Source organism: Heterocephalus glaber, unplaced genomic scaffold (genome assembly GCF_053883595.1).
Source record: "Heterocephalus glaber isolate CG9 unplaced genomic scaffold, H.glaber_assembly_v1.0 deba00001532, whole genome shotgun sequence".
Classification (NCBI taxonomy): Eukaryota; Metazoa; Chordata; class Mammalia; order Rodentia; family Bathyergidae; genus Heterocephalus; species Heterocephalus glaber.
This window is the reverse complement of record NW_028258330.1, coordinates 12695429-12719224: the sequence shown is the minus strand read 5'-3', so window position 1 is coordinate 12719224 and position 23796 is coordinate 12695429. Positions and strand designations below refer to the sequence as shown.

Below are 23796 nucleotides of genomic sequence, written 5' to 3'. Positions count from 1 at the left end.
TGGTAGGTGCTGAGAGTAGTTAGTGTCTTAGGAATTCCATACCTGCTTTGACAGTCTGCTTAGCCATCCACTGTGGCAGTTCCAGTTGTGACACAGGGTGCTAGTTTGCCCTCAGTGGGCTCAGCAAGACCCCAGCTAGCTCTTGGCTGGGCTGCCATCTGTGAGGTCCTGGCCTGAGCCCTAAGTTCTCTGGGTAATGGATGGCAGAGCTGGGAGTAGATGACCTATAAGATCTCTTTTAGCTCAAAAATTGTGGCTTTGAGTCTCCAAGAATTGTGGAAATGAGAAAAATTTATATCCCTTGAGACAGAGTGACTCATGATATTAAAAATGGACTGAAATATTTAAAAATATATTATGTGGTTCCTTTTTCCCATATAGACTATTTTACTTTTGAAGACTGTATTATTTTATATAGAAATACTTGCTTTGTAGTTCTGCATTCCTACAGATCATATTTTTGAGACACAGGACTTTGATAAAACACACACACACACACACACACACACACAACTGTTTCGTGAGTTGAAAATGTAGTGTGGAGCATAATCTATCAGTCCCAGACAGGGTTTGAAAGTCTTGACTTGGAAGGGAGGGCAGGGGAAGGGGGAAAAAATAAGAACCAAGAGAGTATGTAAAGGTGCATGTCTCCAATGATGAATGTCATTATATTGCACACCTAAAATGTACCAATAAAAGGATATACCAAAAAAAAAACCAAAGTCTTGACTTGGCCTTCTGTGTGGTCTGATTGTCCTTTAGAAAAGGAAGGACATTTGGGAAAATCAGTGTGTAATTCTAAAAACTGAGATCACCTGTGCTTCTCCTTTGGTTGTGTACTTGCTGAGCACTCTCCCCCTTGTCTCCATTGGGTTGGTCTACTGAGTATGCTTTAATAACACCCACTGAAGGACTCCCTAAATTTTTAGCAAAGTTGATGAAGTCTGACTTAGAGCAGCTGGTTTTATATTTATGAGGCTTAAGCGGTATAATGTTAAGGGTGTACCTAATGCTTTCAGTACAACCTTTATGAACACGTCTTTGATATTTTTAGGGGACCCCCCCCCTTTACACCTATATCTAAATGGGCTTGCTAAGATGAAGATGGACATTATTAAAATTTTTCTAAATCATGAACTTGTTTTACTCAAAGAGTGGAAACAAATAAATAATTTAGAGTTTGAATAAACATTTTTTCCCATTTAAAAAATCAGGCTTAAAGGCTATCAGATTTTTTTTAAAAAAACATCAGATATTTAGAAAATCACCATTGACTAAGTAATAGTAATTATTATAATAATGCTCATAATAGGTCTAGTGCTTATAAGTAATTATATTGGGTGGTTTTGTATTTTGAGAGGGGCAGTCTGGAGAATCAAACCGAGGACTTCACATGTACTTGGGAAGGGCTACATCTACAGTCCTACGATATCTTATTTAGTCCTTTCAATAATTTGGAATTAGCATTATTTTCCCTGTTTTATGAGTAAGGGATTCAGGACACACAAATAGATTCTTTTCTTCCTTAGAAACCCCAACTACTCTCAAAATTTGCTGTCTATTACATGGTAGCCATTAACCATGAGGGCTGCTGGGCACTCTATGGGTGGCCAGTCCACGTTGAGATAAGCTAGAGGTATAAATAAAATACCCATTTCAATACTGGGTTAAAACAGTGAGAATATACATGTTTTATACGGATGTGTTGAAGTGCTTATGTGCTAGATATAGTGGGTTAAAATAAAATACAGTATTGAAATCAATTTTCCCTATTTTTGTTCATCTTACTCAGTGTACCTACTAGAAAATTTAAAATTACATTTGTGGTTTGTGTTATATTTCTGTAGGACAGTGCTGATCTGAAAGTTTCTGCCCCAGACCTCAGCAGGCAAATGGTTCCACCTACAGGGCTCAGGAACCAAGGGCAGCCTCCTCTCCCCTTCCTCCTTTCAGTCACCTTTTTTTGCCTGGGTCTTCAGTTTGGGGCAGAGTTTGCCACCTAAACACTGAGTCCATAGCCGGGCATGGTGGTGCATGTCAGTAATCCTAGCACTCCAGGAGGCTAAGGCAAGAGGATCACAACTTTGAGCCTACTGTGTGCAATTTAGCAACTTAGTGAGACCCTGTCTCAGTAAAAATTTAAAAATGGGCTGGGGTTGTAGCTCAGTGTGAAGGCCCTAGGTTCAGTCCCCAATAAAGGGGGAGAAAAATGGTACATAAAACTGAAATACTTGCCAGATTCTGCTTCATTGTAACTATTGTGATTGTTGTTGTTATTACTATTACTGATCTTAGACATTGCTTCTGGAACACTCCATGGAACATTAGAGCTTTTGTTCCCTCTAATTGGTATGCCCCACCACATATATTGACTCATACTCTCCATCTTTCTAATATTGCAAACATATATTTAGGTCGAGATTCAGTGCTTATTGTTATGAGTATAATGCTAGTCATAAATGAGCTATATTGTTAACTGCTTTCTGCCTTTTTTTTTTGTCTTTTGTACAGTCTTTGTTTATCCCGAAATAATAATTGCCTTGTTATTGCTCAGTTGTTAGCTTTCAGCATACCTGCCCTACCTCAGTTGCCTATTCGTCACCCTTGACTGAAATTTGTCTGGAAACATGCAGACCTTGCTGGATGTGCCACTGTTCTGGGCCTGGTGGTACCCCTCGTGCTCACAGCTGCGGTGCAAGGATCTCCTTCAGGATCCTGGGATTTGCTTGGCTCTTCTAGCTCAGTCTTCCTGTTTCCTGCATCTTCCTTTCTTTTCTTCTTTTTTTTTTAGTAGTGGGGATTGAACTCAGGACCTTGCCCTTGCAAGGCAGGCGGCAGCACCATTGAGCTAAATCCAAGGCCCTTCCATCTTCCTCTTTCTTGGTTAATTTCCTCATTTTGGAGAAGCATGTCTTTAGTAGCTTCCTGAGAAGGGAGGCATGGGACATTTTTTTCAGACCTTGCATGTCTAAAAATGTTTCTTTCCTTTATGTTTAAATGCAGTTAGAGGTTGGGAACAATTTTCTCAAAATTTTGAAGATATTTCTTTAACTTTCAGAGTTCTGGGCCAGATCTGACACCAGATCCTTTGAAGTCTGTACCTCAGGTCTCCTACCCTCCAACTTTTGAAAAGATTCTTTCTGTTCCCAGTGCTTAAAATTTCACTATAATATATGCCTAAATATGGGTCTGTTTTCATCCTGATTTTTATGTGCCAGTCCTCCTAAACTGTTTCTTTATTTTCTCTTATTTTTCATCTTTTTGTTTTGCTGGTTTCTGAGAGATTTGCTCAGCTTTGTCTTCCAACTCTTCCAATACATTTTTCATTTCAGCTATCACACTTTTTAAGTTGTTGTTTTCTAAGTTTCCTTTTTTCAAGTTATTTTTTGCTTCATGGATGTTGTATTTCAAATTTCCCTAATAATAGTTTTTTTGTTTATTTTTAATGTTTCTTTTTGCCTGCACAGTATCTGTGTTAGCCAAATAATTTTTTCTGTTTGGTTGGTTTTCTTTCATGATAGAGTCTTGTCTGAGATGGTAGGTGATTTCTAGTTGTTTACTTACATTTGAGCAATAAAATGGTGACTAGAATTTCTGCACATGGGTGTGGATTTCACTTTAGAGCCATCTGTCTAGGCTGTTTCCTTGGGGAACCCCTGATGTCAGTATTTTTAGACCCTGCCTTTAGATCAGTCCAGTATATTCTGAATGGGGAGGTTTCAGTCTCCCCTCTGGAGAGCCTAGGCCAGTACCGAGGCGTGTGGGCTGGAGAAAGTCTGAGTTGTGTACTGGCTAGTATCTTCTTTTTTCGTAGGTAGCCTCCAGATTATATTATGCCTTTTGTTTTCCATACAAGCGATCCTCTAGTTGAGCATAGTAAAAGAGAATATTAACCTTTTTATAATATTCTGCTGTATGGATAATATCATGTTTTGTTTATCCATTCATCAGTTGAACATTTTTGGTTGTGAGTAATGCTGCTGTAAACATACCTGAATAAGGCTTTGTTTGGACATAATGTTTTTGTTTTTCTTGGGTAGATACCTAAAAATAGAAATGTTGGGTCGTATGATAACTCTGACTTTTGAAGTCCTGCCAAAGTATTATCCAAATGACTGCAACATTTTATATTCCTACCAGCAATGTGTGCGAGTTCCCACTTATGCATATCCCTGCCAGTACCTGTTTTTTAAATTTTGATTTTAGACAGCTTAGTGGGTATAAAGTGATATCTCACTGTGGTTTTTCTTTACATTTCCCTGATGATTATTGATGTTATGCATTTTTTTCACGTGCTTACTGGCCATTTTTTATGTCTTTGAAAAAATGCCTATTCAAATTCTTTGCCCACTTTTAAATTGGATTATTTGTCCTTTTATTGAGTTGTAAGAGTTTTTTCATATATTCTGGACACAAGTTTTTTATCAGATTAGAATTTGCAGATTTTTTGGTCCTATTTTATGCATTGTCTTTCTGCTTTCCTGATTTGAAGTACAAAGGGTTCTTATTTTAATGAAATCTAATTTACTTTTTTCTTTTGTCATTTGTGCTTGGGTATCATCTAAGAAACTACTGCCTAATGAAAGGTTACAAAAACTTACACCTATGTTTTTGTCTAAGAGTTTTGTAGTTTCACCTCTCATATTTAGGTCTTTGATCCATTTTGACTTAATTTTTTGATGTAGTATGATAGAAAGGGCCAATTTTAATATGTTACATGTTGATATCCATTTATCCTAGTACTGTTGTTGAAGGGACTACTTCCCCTTCAAATTGTCTTAACACCCTTGACAAAAACCAGTTGACCATAAATAAGGATCTATTTTTGGATTTCTAATTTTGTTCCGTTGATGATCTGTACATCTATTCTTATGGTAGTGCCACATTGATTTGAATTGTTTATCTTTGTATTAAGTTTTTATATGGGGAAGTCTGAGCTTTTTTTTTTGTTTTTTCAAGATTGTTTTGCCTACTCTAGATCCCTTCCATTTTCATATACATTTTAGGAGAAGCTTAAGCTGAGATTTAATAATGGATTGTGTTCAATCTGTAGATCAATTTGGGGAGTATTGCTGTGTTAATAGTATTAAATCATTCCAATTCATGAACCTGAGATATATTCCCATTTACTTAAGTCTTTAATTTCTTCCAGTAATGTTTTATAGTTTTTGATTTACAAATCTTACACTTCTTTTGCTATATTTATTCCCAAGTTTGTTTGTTTTTTTGTTTTTTGTTTTTGTGAGGTTAGGCATCGAACCCAGGGCCTGGGCCTCCCATATGGAGGCTCTACCATTGAATTACATTGGGCTCTCCTGTTGAATTACAGTGAGCTCTACCACTGAATTACATTCCCGTCCCTTTTTGTTTTTTATTTCAAGACAGGATCTCACTGAGTTGCCCAGGCTGAACTCCAATAAATATCCTTTTGCCTCAGCCTCTTGAGTAGCTGAAATTTCAGGTATGTGCCACCATTTCTGACTCTGTTTTTCTTGATGTTATAAATGGGATTTTTTTTTCATTTTACTTTAAGATTGTTTTTTGTTGGTATGTAGAAATACAGTGGATTTTAATAGATTGATCTTATATCCTACAACCTTTCCCAGTTGGTTTATTAATACTAATAGGTATTTTTGTGTGTGTGATTCATTAAGATTTTCTGTATACAAGAACATGTTATTTGTGAATAAAATAGTTATTCTTTCTTCCTAATGTATATGCCTTCTCTTTCTTAATTGCTCTGGCTAGAATATCTAGTACAATGTTGAGCAGACATCCTTGTCTTTTCCTCATGTTGGGGGAGAAAACGTTAAATCATTGATTATTAAGTATGATTTTAGCCGTAGAGTTTTTCATATATGCCATTAATTAGGTTGTGGAATGCCCTTCTATTCCTGTTGTATTAGATTTTTTAATATCAAAGAAGCAGTCTGATTTTATTAGTTGTTTTTTTTAGATGATCATATACTAATTTTCTCTTATTCTATGAACATACATAGATTAATTTTCAGATGTTAAACCACCATTGCATTCCTGGGATAAATCCAACTTGGTTGTGGCTTATAATTTTTTTAAAACTTTGCTAGATTTGGTTTGCTGGTATTTTGTTGAGGATTTTTGTGTTTTTATAAGGGATTTTGGTGTTTAGTTCTTGTGATGTCTCAGTCTGGTATTGGCATCAGGGTTACAGCAGTTTCTTAGAATGATTTGAGAAATTTTCCTTATGCTTCTCTATTTTTTAATAGTTTGTGAGGGGTGGTATTAATTCTTCTTTAAACATTTGGTAGTCTATTCCAGGGAAGCTTTCTGGCTCCTTGCTTTTCTTTGTGAGTAGTTTTTAAGCCACTGATTCAATATAGTATTTTGGTTAAGGACAATTACAAGTGGATATTCAGTTCACAAATTCATGCTGAAGTTTTATTATTCAGCCAGTTTTTTCCTGTATGATGTCCAAATAAAAAGAAATTTTGATATACAGTTATAACTTTAGTTTTTTCTTCTCTTAAAGGTCTTATAGTTGCTGTGGAAATCAGGAAACAATGGCATCTAAGAAATTTGCTGTTAAAGTAAGTAATACTTAGTTTTTCTTTAAAATGATTCATCACTTTTTTTTTGATTCATCACTTTCTAATGTGAGTTCTGTGTTGGCTGAAGATATAAGTTCTGAACTTTATTCTACTCTTTATATTTAGGATTCTGACAATTTTAAGTAGGCATGTTGAAGTTTTGTATTTTAAGACTAATATGAGAAGAAAATTGATAGTTTAATATAGTTATAAGGAGTTCTTTTTTTAAAAAGTCTTGTATAGGATAGTTTTTGGTTATAATTTGGTCCTCAGAGTTAAAAATTGTCATTCATATTGCATGTCTAGATCAGGATCTCTGATTCTGACAAGGCAGACAAAAGGTCAAAGTAAAAGCAGGAAAGAAAGAAGCAGTGTATCCTATATGCCAGGAGAGGGTTCTTTTGCCTGACTGCCCTCTTTGATTTTCTTCTTATAAATATTCCTTCTTTATCACTTGATGGCTAGGGCTGATACTTTCTCAGTATAGAGGGATGGGAGGACTGTGTGGGGAAGAAAAGGGATAGAACTGATAAATAATTGGTATAACCTCTTGGAGACCTTTCATATATATTGGCTGTTCTTTAGGTCATTTTCTGTATGTGAATGTTATTTTAAGTACCAGTTTAAAACATCAAAGTGTAAATTACAGTAGTTGGTTGACCTCATAAGATAGTACTTAATACCACAGTTTTATTTTTAACCAGGTTAGTGCTTATTTAGATCTAATATATATATATATATATATAATATTATATAAGCACTAATATAATAATATATAAGTACTATATAAATAGTGCTTATTTAGATATTAATAACTTATAAATTTCATTGCTTACAATACTTCTTATACCTATATATTCTTTAGTATTTCTTCCAGTGAGGCTGTATAAGTGATGAATAATTACTATTTGTCTGTCTAAAAAATAGATTTCTGGTCTTACTCTAGATAAGAATTCTGGTTTGAGCATTATTTTCGCTCAGCATTTTAGAGATAGTTTTTCATTGTCTTCTATATCTCTTATCATTACTGTGAAATGTCTTGGTTATCTATTGATGTTTGAAAACTGCCTTAAAACTTAGAGTCTTAAAACAGCAGCCATTTTATCATCTCTCATGATTGTGCAGATTACCTGGCCTCAGTTGGGTGATGGTCCTTTTGATGATGGCTGGGCTTCAGTTATCAGGGCCTCGATTTAGGTGCAAAATCAAAGATGGCATGCTCACCTGTCTTGCAGTCCATGGAATCTTACCTGGGTCTGACAGTTGTCCTTCTATTCTGTGCTCCCTAGACTTCTCCTTGCCTGGTAGTTCAGTTTTGAGGCACCAAACTAGACTTGCAAGAACAAATTTTTATTGGTGTTTCGAAGAATTTCTTTATATTGGTAAATGCTCCATAAGTATTTTACAAGTGATGGTTGTCAGGTACAGTACATATATAAAACAGTACATATTTTATATATACATATATAAATTTATATAAACATGAGTCATATCTGACAGTTGTGTTGTATAAATCTATGCTGTATTTACTAATGCGTTTTCTCCACTTGTTCAATCAGTTGAGAAAGGTGTATTAAAATCTCCAACTATGATTTTAAATGTATGTATTTCTCCTTCTACTTATGTTGATTTTACTTTGTACAATTTGAGACTATATTAATAGATATGTACAGATGTATAATTTCTCTATGTATTGAATTAAATCTTTAATAATTATGAAATGTCCCTTTTTGTATTTAAAGTAATACTTCAGAGTCTACTTATTTGATTAATTAATGTAACCTATATTTGGAATCCACCTAGCAAACATGGATCAGGATGTTACGAAACAGGATCAGGATGTTACAAACAAGGAAAATTCCTAAGAACAGAAAAGAGATTTTGTAATTTAAAAACATGACAGAAATAAAAATTCAGTAAAATATGGAAAAACTGTTAAGAAGTATTGCCCATAAAATAGAGCGAAAGATAAGAGATAACTAAAAGATAAAGAGAAACAAGGAAATTAGCGCTTTAGTTTTGATATGAAAAATTGTAGTTCTAGAAAGAAAAATGAAGAAAATAGTATGAAAGAAACACTGCAATAAAAATGAGCAGAAACGAAGGACATGAAGTTCCTGTTTGAAAGAGTTATGCACCAAGTATCCAGCAAAGTCAGTGGAAAAGAGTTGTGCTAAATCATATCACCCTAAGATTTCAGGGCACAGAAACTTTAGAGGAGATGAAAAGCAAAAAAAAAAAAAAAAAAAGGTTTCTAACCCAGACTTCCTCTCACAGCCCAGTTCTCAATCACAGGTTATGGTAGAATAGAGAAATTTTCGGAGATAGAAAGACTAAGAAAAATTTCCTTTTAACATATAACTATTTTAGGGAGGAGACAGTCTTTCAAAACAGGGGAGTAAACAGAGAAAGACTCAAAGGATCAGGGAGTTACACAATGAAATAGGTGAGGGCCTAAGCAGATCTCATTCTGATGACTGGGAAGGAAGTAACCATTCTGATTGGAACAAGACAGAGGGTTCCATGAAACATGTTCTTAACTAAAATACCTTGCATTTAAATTTCTTTTTTTTTCTTTTCCCAGTCCTGTTAGAGAGCCTGGGTATGCTTTAGTCGTAAGAATAAAGGAACCTAAAAAAAAAAGAAAAAGATGCAACTCTTAACTCTCTTAAGTAAACATGATTGTGCAAGATAGGAAAGTAAACATGGTATACTACATGGCTCAGCTTTGAACAAAGATTGTATTACATAATATGATGAATTCCAAGTTTTAGAATCCTAGAGAAACTGTCATGGGAAGATGGTTGTAAGCATTAAGTCTTCATTTTCCATAAATGAAATAATAAAAAATTATAGTATAGATGTGGCATTTCGAAATACAACATGATGGTAAATTTCAGATCAAATAACTAGATTTCCAATGTGGTAGCCTCTGATGAGTGCACTGGGGGCTAGATGGTGCCTGTTTTTGATATTTCATTTTATTCTGCATCTTGCATTAATATATGGAAATTAGGTGAATAAATAAAGTTTTAAAGTAATTAATGCAGATTTTTCTAACAGATGTATCTACTTTTGACTATCTGGGTTGAAAAATTCTTGGATAGAGCGTGGTTTTTAAAGCAACAGAACAGCTGATGATCATCAAATAATTTTCCACTTGTATCTGGGTTGTTTATTCTAAGACTTTCTCTGGAATAGTGATGTTAGTTTGCCATGCAAAAGGTCTTCTGACCTACCTGCATATAAGTGCTTTTTTTTTTCTTTTTAACTGCTGTGGCCCTGGCCTTGAACTCTCTCCTATAACTGCCACCTAGGCCAGATTTCCAGGAAAGGGCAGCAGTTCATGAGAAAAGAGTCCTTGAAACTATAGCTTCAGGTTCTCTTGTTAACTGGGTCCTGCAGCTTACGGCAGTGAGGTATGTGCTGCTGCACGTTAGTGACTTTAAGGTGAAGAAGTGGGAGCAGCAGGCATGTGACTCCACAAACTTTCATAGCAGTCTTAATCTCAAGCTTTGCACTCATCTCAGTTTTTATTTTTTATTTCTTTGCTGTGCTGAGGATTGGACTTGCTAGGCGAATACTTCACCACCAAGCTATACCGAGACTCAACCCAATATTTAAAAATTTCCCAAACTGTAAAGTCTCGACCAGCTAAAGGTCAGCAAATTACAGCCCATATGGCAGCTGCTTGTTTTTGTATAAAACTTTATTGGTACACAGCCTCTGTGGTTTGTTTACATGTTGTCCCTGGCTGCTTTCGTGCCGCAGTGGCAGAGTTGAGTAGTTCCAACAAAAGTCTTATTACCTGAAAACTCTGAAATGTAAATATGTACACATGCTTAGATCTATTTGTATAATAAGTATTTAAATATATTTCTTCCTACAGGTCTCAATTCCCATGAGCCACATTTCAGATGCTCAGTAGGCACAGGTGGCTAGTAGCAGCTATGTTGGGGTTGGACAGCATGGATTTATTTTTAAAATTTATTTTACTTACTTACTTACTTTATTTATTTATTTATTTTGCAGTGCCTGGAATCTAATCCAGGCAAGTGCCTTACCACTGAACCACACCCCAAGCCCTCCACAGACAGAACAGATTTAAGAAGTTGCATCCTTCTGTACTTTCTCCTTGCACCTTGTCAGTAAACATTCAGTGGAGTTACTTTGAGTGAAAGTAGCTGCAGGAGTCAGGTGGATCCAAGGCCTTTCCTTTACATCTGTAAATGAGAAATAGACATGAGTGCCTGAGGTATTAGTCACGGACTTTTATCCACTAAAACACAAAACTTTAATTAAAAAAAATTATTAAGAATGTCACATAATGTATATGGTTCTACCTCAGGAAAGTGATGGGTCTATCCCTGGCTTTTGAGATATTTAGAAAAGGATTTAATGGGCCAGGGATTTAGCTCAGTGGTTGCGCTGCCTGCCTTGCAAGTGCAAGGACCCGAGTTCGATCTCTGGTACCAAAAAGAAAATAAATAAAAAATAATAAAAAGGATTTAATGTTGCCAGCCCTCATTCCCAATAACAATTACATGTTAAGATTTAAGATTTTCAACTTCAGTTTCAGCAGTGTAGTACTATGAAAGCTTCCTACCTCATTGTCTGTTTCTGTAGATCATTTCCTCTGCTTCCTGCATCTGTTTTCTTGGATTAGTTAGGTATTACACCAAAGACTAGGGTTCTTTTGGCTACAGAGATTGTTTTGCTGCCACCCCTCCTCCAGCCCACTTTATTGTGAGTGGGAAAATTTTTGTTGTGAGGGCTTGATTAATTAGAAGGGATTCCTGGCTTCCCTAGCAGTGGCAGCCTGGGAAGATTACAGAGCCTGGCTTAGTGACAGAGAGGCCAATCTGTACTAAAGGAAAAACTTGGGCCAGCCACATTTCCCTGGAATGTGGATCTGGCTTTGTCTTCCACAGGGAATATGCCGTGACCCTCTGCTCCTCCTTCCCACCCATTCCAAGAGGCTGAAAGCTTTTACTTTTGCTGTTGATAGTTGTCCAGTTTTTATTTGGGGACCGGGGAATGGAGGTAGGAAGCCTGAGTCATTTTCTGAATCTAAAGTAAGAAGTCTAAACTTTCATTAATGTGCAGAAGGAAAGCAAAGGTTTTACTTTATATATTTTTTAAATTCCTGAACATCTTTTACTATCTGTGTTTTTCTTTCCACTCCTTTGTAGCAATTATAGTCTTATGTTCAGCTCTGAATTTCAGTGAACAGTCTTTGCATTCCTTAGAACACCACAAAAAAGAGAAATTTTCCCAAGAATTGAGAGTAATTTCCCTATTATAGTAAAAGTAAATGTGAAGAGTTGTGCTGTAAATTTCCAGAGAAAGAGACAGTTGAATGGCAAGTGGTCAGTCTGGAGGCTTTTGTCTTTCTGGTTTGCCACAATGAATCACTTGAGTCCTGTGTCCTAGGTTTTTAGTCTACCTAAAGGGGAATGTGGCACTGACTGTGACACCAGTGCTCATTTGAAAATTGCTGCATTGATTTTGTGTATTGCATTGAAAAAGAGACTTAGGCAAGAATTTTCATATTGGTTGAGTTATAGGTACTTACTTTATACTAAAATTTAAGAAAAATAAAGCTGAGGTGCCTTTATAGAATAAATAAAAAAACATTTTAAATGGTTATGTTTTTTAGTGGAAATGAGTTGAATGAGGAGAGTGGGAACTGTATCCCTGAAAATGTTTTTACGAAGACATTTGTCTTTGTAAAAAAATTTTCAAAGCAAAAGGATCTCTGTACTTTTCCTAATCTTTACATTCTTCTACTTCCAGTTCCTCCTTAAGTCTGTTTATTCTTATAAGAGCTTTATAGTTTAAAGACATAAAATTAGTGAGTTTTGTAGTGGTTGACAACACTCTCAAACTAATGTAGCCTGCTATTTTCCCCAGCATATATTTTCTGTTCTATTACATTGCCCATGCCAGAAAATGTTCAACTAAATGTACACTGACAACTAGATGGAATCGAAATAAAACTTCTAAAGGTTCACCAACAGTCACCCAGTTCTACATCTTTTTTTTGGAGGGGGGGATACCTAAAGAATGTTTAAATACAGCCTTGGCTTCTCATCCTCTTTTCATTCTCCACTTTCCACCTATTTCCAAAAAATTTCTGCCTAAATTGATTCCTAAAACATTGAAGGATTGAATTTATCATAGTTTTCTTTTTAACTGGCTTCTGCTTTGAAAATTCCTAGTATGATCAGTGATGGCTTTTTGTCCTATTTAATGGCTGCCTATTTAATGGATCTTTCCTCTACAAAGTATCTTGGATTTACTTTCTTACCAATTCAGACCTTTAATATCCTTGTCTTCTATTTTTTTCTGCTGTGCTAATCTTTGGACAGTCTCTCTGCATTTCTTGTCCTGCCATTCCAGTTCATCTAGACAAATGCCAAGGGAGTGTTTTTGTAACATTTCATCCTGTTACTTCCTTAAGTGATCAGAATAATTCCTTTTCTTTAATCAGATCTAATCTAAACACTCCAGCCAGACTTAAGGCGCTCTGATAATTACTCTCCCTTTCCTCTTTAACTTTGACACATTTTTTTTTCATCTTGGAACATGGCCCCATGGCCCACCTATTCTGTGGAACTGATAATTCACATTTCCTGCCGTCATCACACCTGTAATTTTTTCTCTTCTTGTTATCACTCACCTTTTCTTGCTTGATCCATGCACATAAGCTTTTTCCAGGCTCGACTGTTAATGACTCATTTTTTTTTACATAAACTTTTCCTATGTTTATAACCTCTTTGTGTTCCTTTGACTAATATGTGCCACTTATATTGTTTTATGCATATTCTTCAGTTGTTCGTATGTGCATTTATGAACACTCTTCCCAGCTGCATTCCCGGAGGAGGAGGAGGAGGACGACGACGACGACGACGACGACGACGACGACGACGACTTGTGCTCTGTTGTTTTTGTGTCTGCAGAGGATATTCTAGAGCATGTGTGAGGTGCCCACGACCCCTCCTTCTTTGTTTCAAAGATGAGAAGTCTCTTTCCTTTGGCCCATGGAGAACAAGGAAGTGACTGGAGTTTGGAGTTAAGAATTTCCTAATGGTCTTTTTTCAGTTCTAGTCAGGGAATGTTGTAATCTTCAATTTGTAATATATCTTTTTTCTTAAAAACATTTGTCAATTTGTTTCTTTTTTAGCCATCTACAATTCCTCTTTGCAATTATTTTTAAGTAGTTCTTTTGAAAATACCAAAATAATGTATAGAATTTGCTCCTGTATACAGTATACTTCAAGAACATATTTTCGCTTTAACTGACTTCTTTAGTATTAATCTTGATCCTTTAATGTTTCTAACGCATATGCAAATCATGTGCCTTCATTACTTATTCTAGTGTAAATAATAATCCTTACTAGAAAAATAGACCCAGGATCTCTCACCAACTATGTGAACTCAGAAAGTAGGTTGGATTCTCTCTGAGGGCTGTAGAGGGCATCACTGTTCTATGTTTAGCAGTGTAACTTCTCTGAAGACTGTGATCCAAGGAAGCACAACAACTAAAATGCTTAACAAATCCCTAGCTCATTGCTAAATGATCATGAAATGATCATGCTGGGTAGTTGTGTACATGCTTACATCTATAGTCTGTCATTCACATGTCTATGTAGATTGCTTCTGCCTTAGAATTCTTCTCAGGCTATATACAGCCATGGAACACTGTAGTTGAAAAGTGAACAACCACACTATCTAAAGTGGGTTCAGAGAAAGCATTCTTAGAGTAACACAAGACTACCACTTGTGTGCTTCTGTTCCAGGTTCAGGAACCTGGAAATGATGCACTGAGAATAAAAATCTCTTTCCTTGCAAAGCTTTGGGAGCCCTGCCCAGCCCTGGTCATGCATAGCAATAAAGGCTTGAAGGAGTTGATTGGGACTGAGAAGTCCTTGAAACAGTGTTATTATGGTTACTATTCCTCCTACTCACCTTTCCTCATTGTGATCTTTAATGTCAGTTTGTTGGGCATACTTGGCTGAGGAGGTACAAGTGGGGTGGGGATTAAGTATCCTTGAATTCTGTGGTCCCTGGGGATTCCATACAAATGACATTGCACAGAAATGATCTGAATTTGCAGCATTCTAGACATTAGCCAATGACAGTAGTGTAAAGATGCACAATATTTACTTAGTCCTTTTGGATACTTGTCTCATAGTTGCCCCTTGGAATGCCCATGATTAAGTAATATAGGAAATTAGGCCACTATATGTGTCACTTGGTCACATGAGTAGCATATGAAAACAACATTCTGATTTTAAGACTACTAGGTGCCTCATGTTATTAATAGTTTCCGTTTACACTCATACACATGGGTGCACATGTGATGTATTTTGTGACTGTGGCATGAGGTGAGAAAAGAATGTTACTCTGTTTATTCCACAGCGGTACAGCATCATAAAGATTCTGATGAGATATGCACCAGGTTTAACATCCTAGTTCTCGTTGCTTGAAAAACATACTATAGATTACGGAGTACACTATGTCTACACTGTCATTTCTGTGATTCTCTATAAACTACCCATTTTATTCTATGTTCTTTTATAGTATTTCTTGAAATTTAGATTATCAGGTTTTTGAGGAAAAGAGTCTAGAAGATAAAGCTAGCCTCAGACTTTACTCAGGATTTTTTTTTTTTTTTTGGTACCAGGGATCGAACTCGGGACCTTGTGCTTTCAAGGCAGGTGGTGGAACCACTGAGCTAAATCCCTGGCCCTTTTACTCAGGATTCTTGAAATAATATTGTGGCTTCACTTGAGAAAATTGGATAATATTGCATGAATTGTGTTACCTCTCTGAGCATCCACTTCACAAATACGGGAATAATAGCAGTATGTGTTTCACTTGGTTTCTTCTGGCATCAAGTTAATAATGAGAGATATAATACTGTGAAAGTGTTTGGAAAAATATTTTATGCATGCCATAGGCCCTTAGTAATCATTTTTCAATGAAGTTCTATATAGTATTAGAGCAACTCATCCTTTACTTATTTTTTCCTGGTCTCATAATTCTTGGACTGAGGACTAGTTTATCTTTTCATATGTGAGTCTCAGTTAGGAAGTCTTTATTTATCCCTGCATACAAGGCCCTGGATTAGGCACTACTTATAGGGACAAGGCTGATTGTTTGTCCCTATCCTCAGGGAGTTTCCAATGTGAAGTTAAGGTATCACACTTTAAAAAGGAGTAGTTAGTGAAAGGCACTAGTGCACCCTGCATTGCTGAGCCAGGACTAATGAATTCTGAAGTATTGTTCTGATCTGTCTGAATTGGATATTGTGGCAGTCTTAGTTTAGTCAGCCTGTTGGGTGCCTGTTTGTCAGTTTACACTATGGGCCGCAGAGCAGGTGGCCAGGAGTAGAATTTAGGAGAGTTGGATTTTAGTCCTTGTTACTGATTCCTGACTAAGGCCATGTCAGGCAGTATCTTCTGCTTCAATGATCTCTATCTATGTAACGAGCAGCCCCAAGCTTCTCACAATACTGTAAGTCAGAAAATTCAGCTGGGCAATTTTTCTGCTTTCCTCTACACTTCCTGGGGTCACTTGCTTGTATGCATTCATACCCACTGGGGCACAGAGCTCAGGACCACCTCACTCTCTCCTATGTTCAGTTCTGCTCGGTGACACCTCTCTCACTCTCCACAGGGTGTTCAGACATTAATCGTCTAGTTCAGTAATGTAGCTTGAGTTCCTTTACAGGATGGCAGTGACTTCCCTGAGAGCATGAAGGGACAGGCCAGGAGGCTTCTGGAGGGCTCCCTGAGGACCTGGAATACTGCTCCTTCCACCATATTCTAGGGCTGAGCAGTCACAAGGTCAAGTAGAGAAGAGATGGGCTCCACCTTCTGATGGGAAATTCCATGTGCATATCCAGAGGCACAGAAGGATCATCCCTGGCCCTCTTGGAAGACAGTTTTCTTATTTATTAAATGCGATGTTGAATTAAAGAGTGTCTGTGGGCCTAGAATTTAACCATACATATCAGTTAGGGTTCATTAGGGGAACAGATTTAATATAAACAATATCTATGATCAAATGAAGGATTTATGAGATAGGCCTCTGCCTGCAGAATCTGGTAGCAGAATGCAAAATGACCATCTGTGTATTGGAGAGCTCAAGGATCCAGTCAAAGGTGGAAGACGTGGAGCTCACTAGAGTCCAGTGTGAGTTTGCGTTGGAAAGTGAAGGGTCTGTGCTGGAAGGCTGAAGGAATTGGGGATGCATGGCTGAAGGCAATGGTGGAGACAAGCTCCTTTGAAGAAGGAAAGGAAACACTTCTTTCTTCTTTTCCTTTTTAATTCCATCCAGGCTATGAGCCTATTGGTTGGTACCACCCACATCAGGAGCAGGTCTTCCCTCCTCAGTTTGCAACCTACATGTCTATCATCCACAGAGCTTTACTAATTGGCTAAGTGGTTCTTAAGCCGAGTTGACATATTACAATCAACAATCACCCCATGTTACTACAAATTTTTGAGGCGTGTTTTTTATGTGTGATATGGTGGAAAGAATCGGACATGGAAGCAGAAAGACCTGAGTTTGAATCAGGGCCTTACCGCTGACCGGCACCTTGAGAAGTGACTTGAGTCTTTCATCTATCTGTTAAAAAGTAATAGGTTCAGGCCGGGGATTTAGCTCGGTGGTTCTGCCACCTGCCTTGCAAGCGCAAGGTCCCGAGTTTGATCCCCAGTACCATCCCCCCCAAAAAGTAATAGGTTGATATTAATTTATTTCTAGGATAATTGTTCATCTTAGCACATAGTTAACACTTAGAAAATATCAGTTTTCCCTTTTCTCTTGTTTGTTACTTGAAAGACATTTTTAAAGCCAGTAGCAGTTAAAAGACATGAATTGAGGGTTTTCTCTTTGCTGTTTAATATAAAATTATTCAGGTGTTTAAACATGTTTTATAGGTGATACATTTTTTCTGAGAGCAGTTTAAACAAGACAGATTTGTTTCTCTGTTTTGGTGTTATGCATTATCCTTAGAACATTGTTATTTTTAAGAAAGCTTAAAATAACTAAGTAGTTTGAAAATGCATTTTATTCAGTAGACGGGTGAGTTACATGGCTTTTCAGGTAACTTTTGCCTAGCGTAATGGTAGCAAACTCATGGCACATGTGCCACAGCAGGCTCTTACATCATTGAAAACCCTAAAAGGTTCATCATCACTAGCCTAGAAGAAGAAGCTCTGTGAAGTGGCCAGCATTCAGTCCGGCTGTTTTGGGCGTTGGTGCTCGGCCAGTGGATCAGGCTTGATAGGTGACCCTGGCCCCATTTACACCTACTCCCACCTATGATGGTTGGAACCACCTTTTTCAGGAAGCTCAGCAACTAAGGAGAGTAGCAGAAAAGAAAGAACAGTCTCTAAAGCTTGGTTCTCAGTGGGTGTTCCCTGGACCTGTGGTATTAGCACCTCCTATACTAATTGCAATATTTTATCATGTTATTATGAGGGTTAAGTGAAATGATATATATAAAGTGTTTAGCACAGTAGCAGGTAACTGTTTTAATAAATATTAGCTATTATCGATAACCCTCATCATCAATAATAAATATTAATCATTGTGATTAACATTTTTATGCCAGAGTATTTCATGAAGCAGCTTAGCTCTGATTATTTCTTTTTAAAATCTTTGAGCTTGTCTGCTGGTCTAACAGCATTGCAAGTTGTCAAGTAAAAGAAGACTTGTTAAGCACTTGCTACAAAGGCTTATGATTGTGAAGAGATATTCTTTAATGTGAACTGACGATAGATCATATCACACAGTCATGCAGATATAAATATATATATATATATATATATATATATATATATATATATATATATATGCAGAGCCTACATGTTTGTGAGAGTCACTGTTGCCATTTAATGACTCCTCAGGCAATGTCTGAATTCTGGACTCATTCTCTCTCTAGACCCAAATTCTTTATTTCAGATACCAATTTCCTTTGTTTTTGTTTTAGTCTTTATATGGAGTTTTTTTCTTTTTCTTTTTTTCATTTGTGGTCAAATAAGGATCATGGTTAACCCCAAAAGGAAGGCTAGCTAAGCTGCGGAGGCCTGGGCCATGTTGCCAGGGCCACCCGGAACCTCTCCACCTCCACTGGCTGTCTCATTCAGTTCCTCTTCAGTTCCTCTTCAGGCGAAACCCGAAATGAAAAGCAGTTTATTCCATCTTGGGGCCTGCTGACTCATGGGCTGTAAGGGTGCTCTGGAGGATGACTCTGTTTGGTTGCTGAGCATTGACCATAACTTACTTTGGCCCCTTACATGCACCAATGTCTGGGACTGGAAGGCTTTGCATTCCTCGAGGGAGCTGTGTGGATTGAGACCATGGCCACTGAAAACAGCTCAGCATACCTGAGTTTCCTGTTACAGGGGCTGGAGTAGTGTTCCTCACCCTTCTGTCTCCCATCACCTTCAATGAACTCAGGTGAAACTGCGTTTTACGTAGAGCACTGTGTAGAGCCAACTCGGGTTTTTGGCAGTTCATGGGAAGCACTGTGTACCATGGAGGGCCCTAGGCAGATGCTGTCCCTGCTGCGGTCTGAGTGGCTCAGCTCCCATCAGTTTGGTATAATGAGGCCCTGCAGGAGTGTAACTACAGGAATGTAACTCAGGGAGAGGCTCTCTGTTCCCCTGTGTGCATTGTAGGGCACAGTGGCTCCTCCTCCCAAGTGACATAGCCTATAAGAGTGCTGTGCTTTCTGCCCCAGTAGCAGATTTCTGGGGATGAATTTGAGGAGGTGTCAACTTTTGCTCCATCAACAATGGCAAAGGTACAGAATCACTTAGTACACATATGCTTTCCTGTGCTTGAGGCATGGCAGTTGTCAGAAAAGGAGGCATGAATGTCTCCAGAAGTTGTACAATAATAACTCTACAGCTTAGAGACTTGACGGAGTTTTTTCTTGGCAGTCCTTCTTAGAGGTACCTTCTTAGAGGACACAATAATGAATGTTTAAAGTTTGTAGAGATACCTCTAGGGCATCCAAGAGGTAGTTGAATAATCTGACTCTTGAGAAGGTTCTCCTGGTTACTGGGAGTGAGGATGATCATAATGACTGCTTTACGTACATTTTGGAATTTGCTTTATTCCTTGAGTGAATGTTGAGGCATTTTAAGGGTATTCACATCCCACACTGTACATATATTATGCCAATTAAGCCAAAATACTGCAAAAATCAAGATAAGTATCAAAGAGGATGTCATTCTACTAAAATTTCTAAATGCTTCTTTTGTAGATGACACTGTGGGTCAGGGAGGACCCACCCTTTAGTAGCAAGAATCTTTAGTTTAAAGCATTGAATACATTCCAAAAGGTCCGTTAGTCAGCCGTGAGTCTGCATTTTTGCCTTTGACTCATCATTCCATGTGTACTTCCTCCAGTGTATAAAACAACGGAAAGTGCATGTAGCTTTAGGATTTTTTTATTGTCCTTAAATGGGACTGCTTGCTAGCCACTGTGCACAGTCTTCCAGCAGCTGGTGAAGTGCTTACTTTTGAAAGGCTGCCCAATGAAATCAGATGTAGCTGTATCAGTTCCAATGCCTCTTGCATGGCTGTTTCACTTCCCACTGTGAGACCTAAGTGACTCCATTTTAAAATTTGGCTTCATCTTAAAATAAGGTGGCCTGGACATAAACTCCATTTCCAAGAAAAACCACAAGATGTACTTTGACCACCCGCCTGTGATAATGTTCAGCCCCCTAGCAACAGCTAATCAGTAGTTACCCCAATACCCCAATGTCCCAGATGTTCTTTTCGGTAGCTTGAGCAACCGTTTGCAGTTTGGCCCGCGAGGCACAGCCAATCAGGTTTAAACATTCAAAATTTGCTATGTACCAGCCAATCATGTAATTTCCAAACTGGAACTCCCCGAACCTTGCTGTAACCCCTATAAAAACCCCTGCTGATTTGGAGTTAGGGGCTCTCAATCCTGACCCGCTGCGTCAGCGACAGTTGAGAGTCCCTGCTCGAGCTTGTGTGTTTGCATCGGAATCAGCTCCTTGGTGGTCTTCGGGGTCCTCGCGGTCTGGGCACAACACCCACAATGACTGATTCTCCATCTGCCATGACAATGCATTCCTGAGCTGCTGCCCCTCACTGGGTTGGTGACTGGAATGTTTATTTTTAGGCAAAATTCAAGTTCCAATTATCCAGAGAAGAGTGCCTTCTGTAAAATTTATATGAATCAGCTTGCACTGCAGGGATCATGGAAGGGTAGGGGTGTGTGTGTGTGTGTGTGTGTGTGTGTGTGTGTGTGTGTGTGTGTGTATGTGTATGTAGATCTTAAAGAAAACCTTATATGGAAAAATTTGGAACTATGAAAGGGGAGAAATACATTGAACATCCATTGTGGACAATTTTAAGATAGGTAGTAGTCATCAAGCTGAATGCGGGTTTAAAAAAGTAAATAGTAACATATCACAGTAACACTCAGCTTAAACTAGATTTTCCAGATTTCAGCACTGTCAGTATTTCTCTACAAAACCAAGGGTCTTATCTCCTTCCTTCAGTCTTCAGTTTAAATCCTAAGAAATATTACTAGAAGTATAATAAGAGATCCTTCTAGAACATTAATGTGGGTTTTTCTGTGACAAGAGCAGGCACTGGCCATTAAGTTTGGGTATTTTAGGTTCAAAAGATAGCAGTGTTGCATAGATTTCTAACTTTATTGTGATGAGAAGTCTTGTTGAGGTATTTCACAACAATCAGACAGATTGGACCGCCTCTACCTGTGGGATCTTGATACTTTCTCTCCAATATGGGGACGAAGTGTATCAATCTTTGTAGGGTTCCACTCTCTTCCAAGATTGGGCTAGAGCACCCGTATCAGACTTTGCTCCTAGTTGGGAACGGGTGGGGCTGGGCTAGATCTAGATGTCTTTCCTGGTAACTCTGCCTCCCAGATAGCTATTTCCCATGGTTCATAAAGGGAAAGAAAACCACAGTTGCAAAATGGGCAAATGGCAGGGAGAACTTTAGTGCCCTAAAGCTAGATTATGATGATTATACATTTATTAAAACTCATCAAACTTGAATCTTAAAACATGTGAATATGCAAATTTATCCAATATGGCTGGCTGGCTTTCTTTCTCCCTTTCTTCCTTTGTTCCTTCCTTTTTCTTTCTCTTTCTCCTTCTCTTCTTCCTTCCCTTCCTTCTCTTCCTTCCCTTTCTTTCTTTCCTTTCTTCCCTTCCCTCCCTCCCTCCCTCCCTTCTTCCCTCCCTCCCTCCCTCCTTCCCTTCCTCCTTCCCTCCCTTCCTTCCTTCCTTTCTTTCTTTTTGCTGCACTGGGAATGGTACCTCATGCATGCATTATGCCACTGAGCTACACCCCCAGCCCAAAGCTGTTTTTTTAAAAAAACTTATTTGTTCAATGTGGTTTTTTTCTAAATTATGGTTATTACTCACCAGTCCTAATCATTCACTCTTTGTTTTTGTCATTTATTGCCATGGATAAGTAACATAAGGGAGATACTTTTATAATTAGTTTAGGGTGAGTTAATTTGTTCTCTTTAGCTTTACTTGCAAACAAAATCATTAAGAATGTTACATAGTACTAACTGGGTGATATGTAAATGAAAAAGTCCCACCTGAGTGTTGCAAGAATGCAAGTTAGATTTTAATTACTTCCTGACAGTAAAAGAAACCGGAAGCAAAAAGGAAAACATTTTAAAATAATGCTTTCCAAGAAAGCATTATGTGATGATGATGGGGATCATGGCATGCTACCCCAAAGTGTGGCACCCTGGCATTTGTGAGAACAATGGAAGTGGTCAGGTCACCATCCCTCCTCCAACCCAGGAGCAGTTCATAAAGCTAGGAAGAAGTTTCTGACCTTTGCCTAAAGCAAGTCAAAAGACCCTTATTTGAGAAGTGCCCTCCCTATACCCAGAGGAAAGAAACTTCTTATCTCTGAGAAAAAGGGTCACAAAGAAAAACCTGAAAAAACACACCTTGCTATGCTTCCTCCAGTTTATTACCATTAAGTCATACTTTTGTGTGCAGTGATTCTTCTTTAAGACTTTCCACTTTTACATCAAAGGAAGCAAAGAACATACACAGTTTACATGTTTGTTCAGGACTTCATTTCTTTATGAATGCTCCCATGTCACACAAAACTTATGTTAAATACACTGGTGCACTCTTCTGTTGTTAATCTATCTCTTGAACCTAGAATGGATGAAGGAAGGAATTTTGCCTCGCCTATAGTGAGAGGGCCTTTGATTTATTCAAATAGTAAAATAAGGCCTGGTAGAGTCAAATCTTGGTCTTAAGTTTATAAAGGCATTGTCACTGAAGAAATTTTAGGGCCAGGGATTTAGCTCGGTGCTTCCGCCGCCTGCCTCGAAAGCAGAAGGACCTGAGTTCAATCCCCGGTATCAAAAAGAAATTTTAAAATAGCCACCACTTCTTTAGCTAGAAGGATCATTCACTTATTTAAGAAGTACTTCCTGGGGGTTCACTGCTCTGCTGATCAGTTAGTGGTGTACAAAAAGACACAGCAAACTAACCATCAGTCAGCCTTACAATAAACAAGTAGGGACAGACCTACTGTGCCTGTCACTTTGTGAGGTACTATGGCAGGTACCAAAACTATAAGGCCTTTGAGAGAAGGTGTTTATTGAATTTCTTTCCATATTTCCAGACTTTCTGTGTATTATCAGCACTCCATAGATATTTAATGCCTAAGTGTCTCAGCAATGAGAGAAAAGTAACTAGGACAGAATTGGAGTGAAAGGATAAGTAAGGTTCTCTTGTTCTCAAGAAAAATACATCCTAGTTAGGATACTGCTGTGGTTTGTCCCCACCAAAGCTCATGTTGAAGCTTGGTCCTGTGTGCAGCAGTGTTGGGAGGTGAGGCTTTGTGGGATGTGTTTGAATGGACAGAGTCCTTCTGGCAAGAGGAGTTCTTGCAGTGGTGGGACTGGATTAGTTACTGTGAAAATGGGTTGTTGCAAAGACCCTCATGGTTTGGTCTTTTTGTTGCATTCTGCTATGAGTTGATGTGATACGAGGCCCTCACCAGATTCCTACATGTGCTCTTGGACTTTACCCTCCAGAACTAAGTCAAAACAAACTTCTTTATAAGCTCTGGCCTCAGACGTTCTGGTATAGCATGAGAAAACAGGATAAGACAGAGACTTCAAAGCCATACCCATATAAGATGATACTAATAAT

The 23796-nt window shown here is 37.9% G+C and overlaps 1 protein-coding gene across 12 annotated transcripts in view; it reads left to right on the top strand.

Annotated features, from left to right (window-relative positions):
• Nucleotides 1–23796, top strand: part of Slx4ip (SLX4 interacting protein) — a 186897-nt gene that overhangs the window by 10047 nt on the left and 153054 nt on the right. For 6 of the 12 annotated variants that reach the window (XM_087189074.1, XM_087189073.1, XM_087189072.1 and 3 more), the window contains exons 2-3: nucleotides 5382–5461; nucleotides 6509–6566. In XM_087189074.1, coding sequence (XP_087045200.1) covers nucleotides 6540–6566 — 27 coding nt within the window. In that variant the 5' untranslated portion in view covers nucleotides 5382–5461; nucleotides 6509–6539. The remainder of the gene's footprint in view (nucleotides 1–5381; nucleotides 5462–6508; nucleotides 6567–23796) is intronic. The other 6 variants (XM_087189076.1, XM_087189071.1, XM_087189075.1 and 3 more) reach the window with 1 other exon arrangement.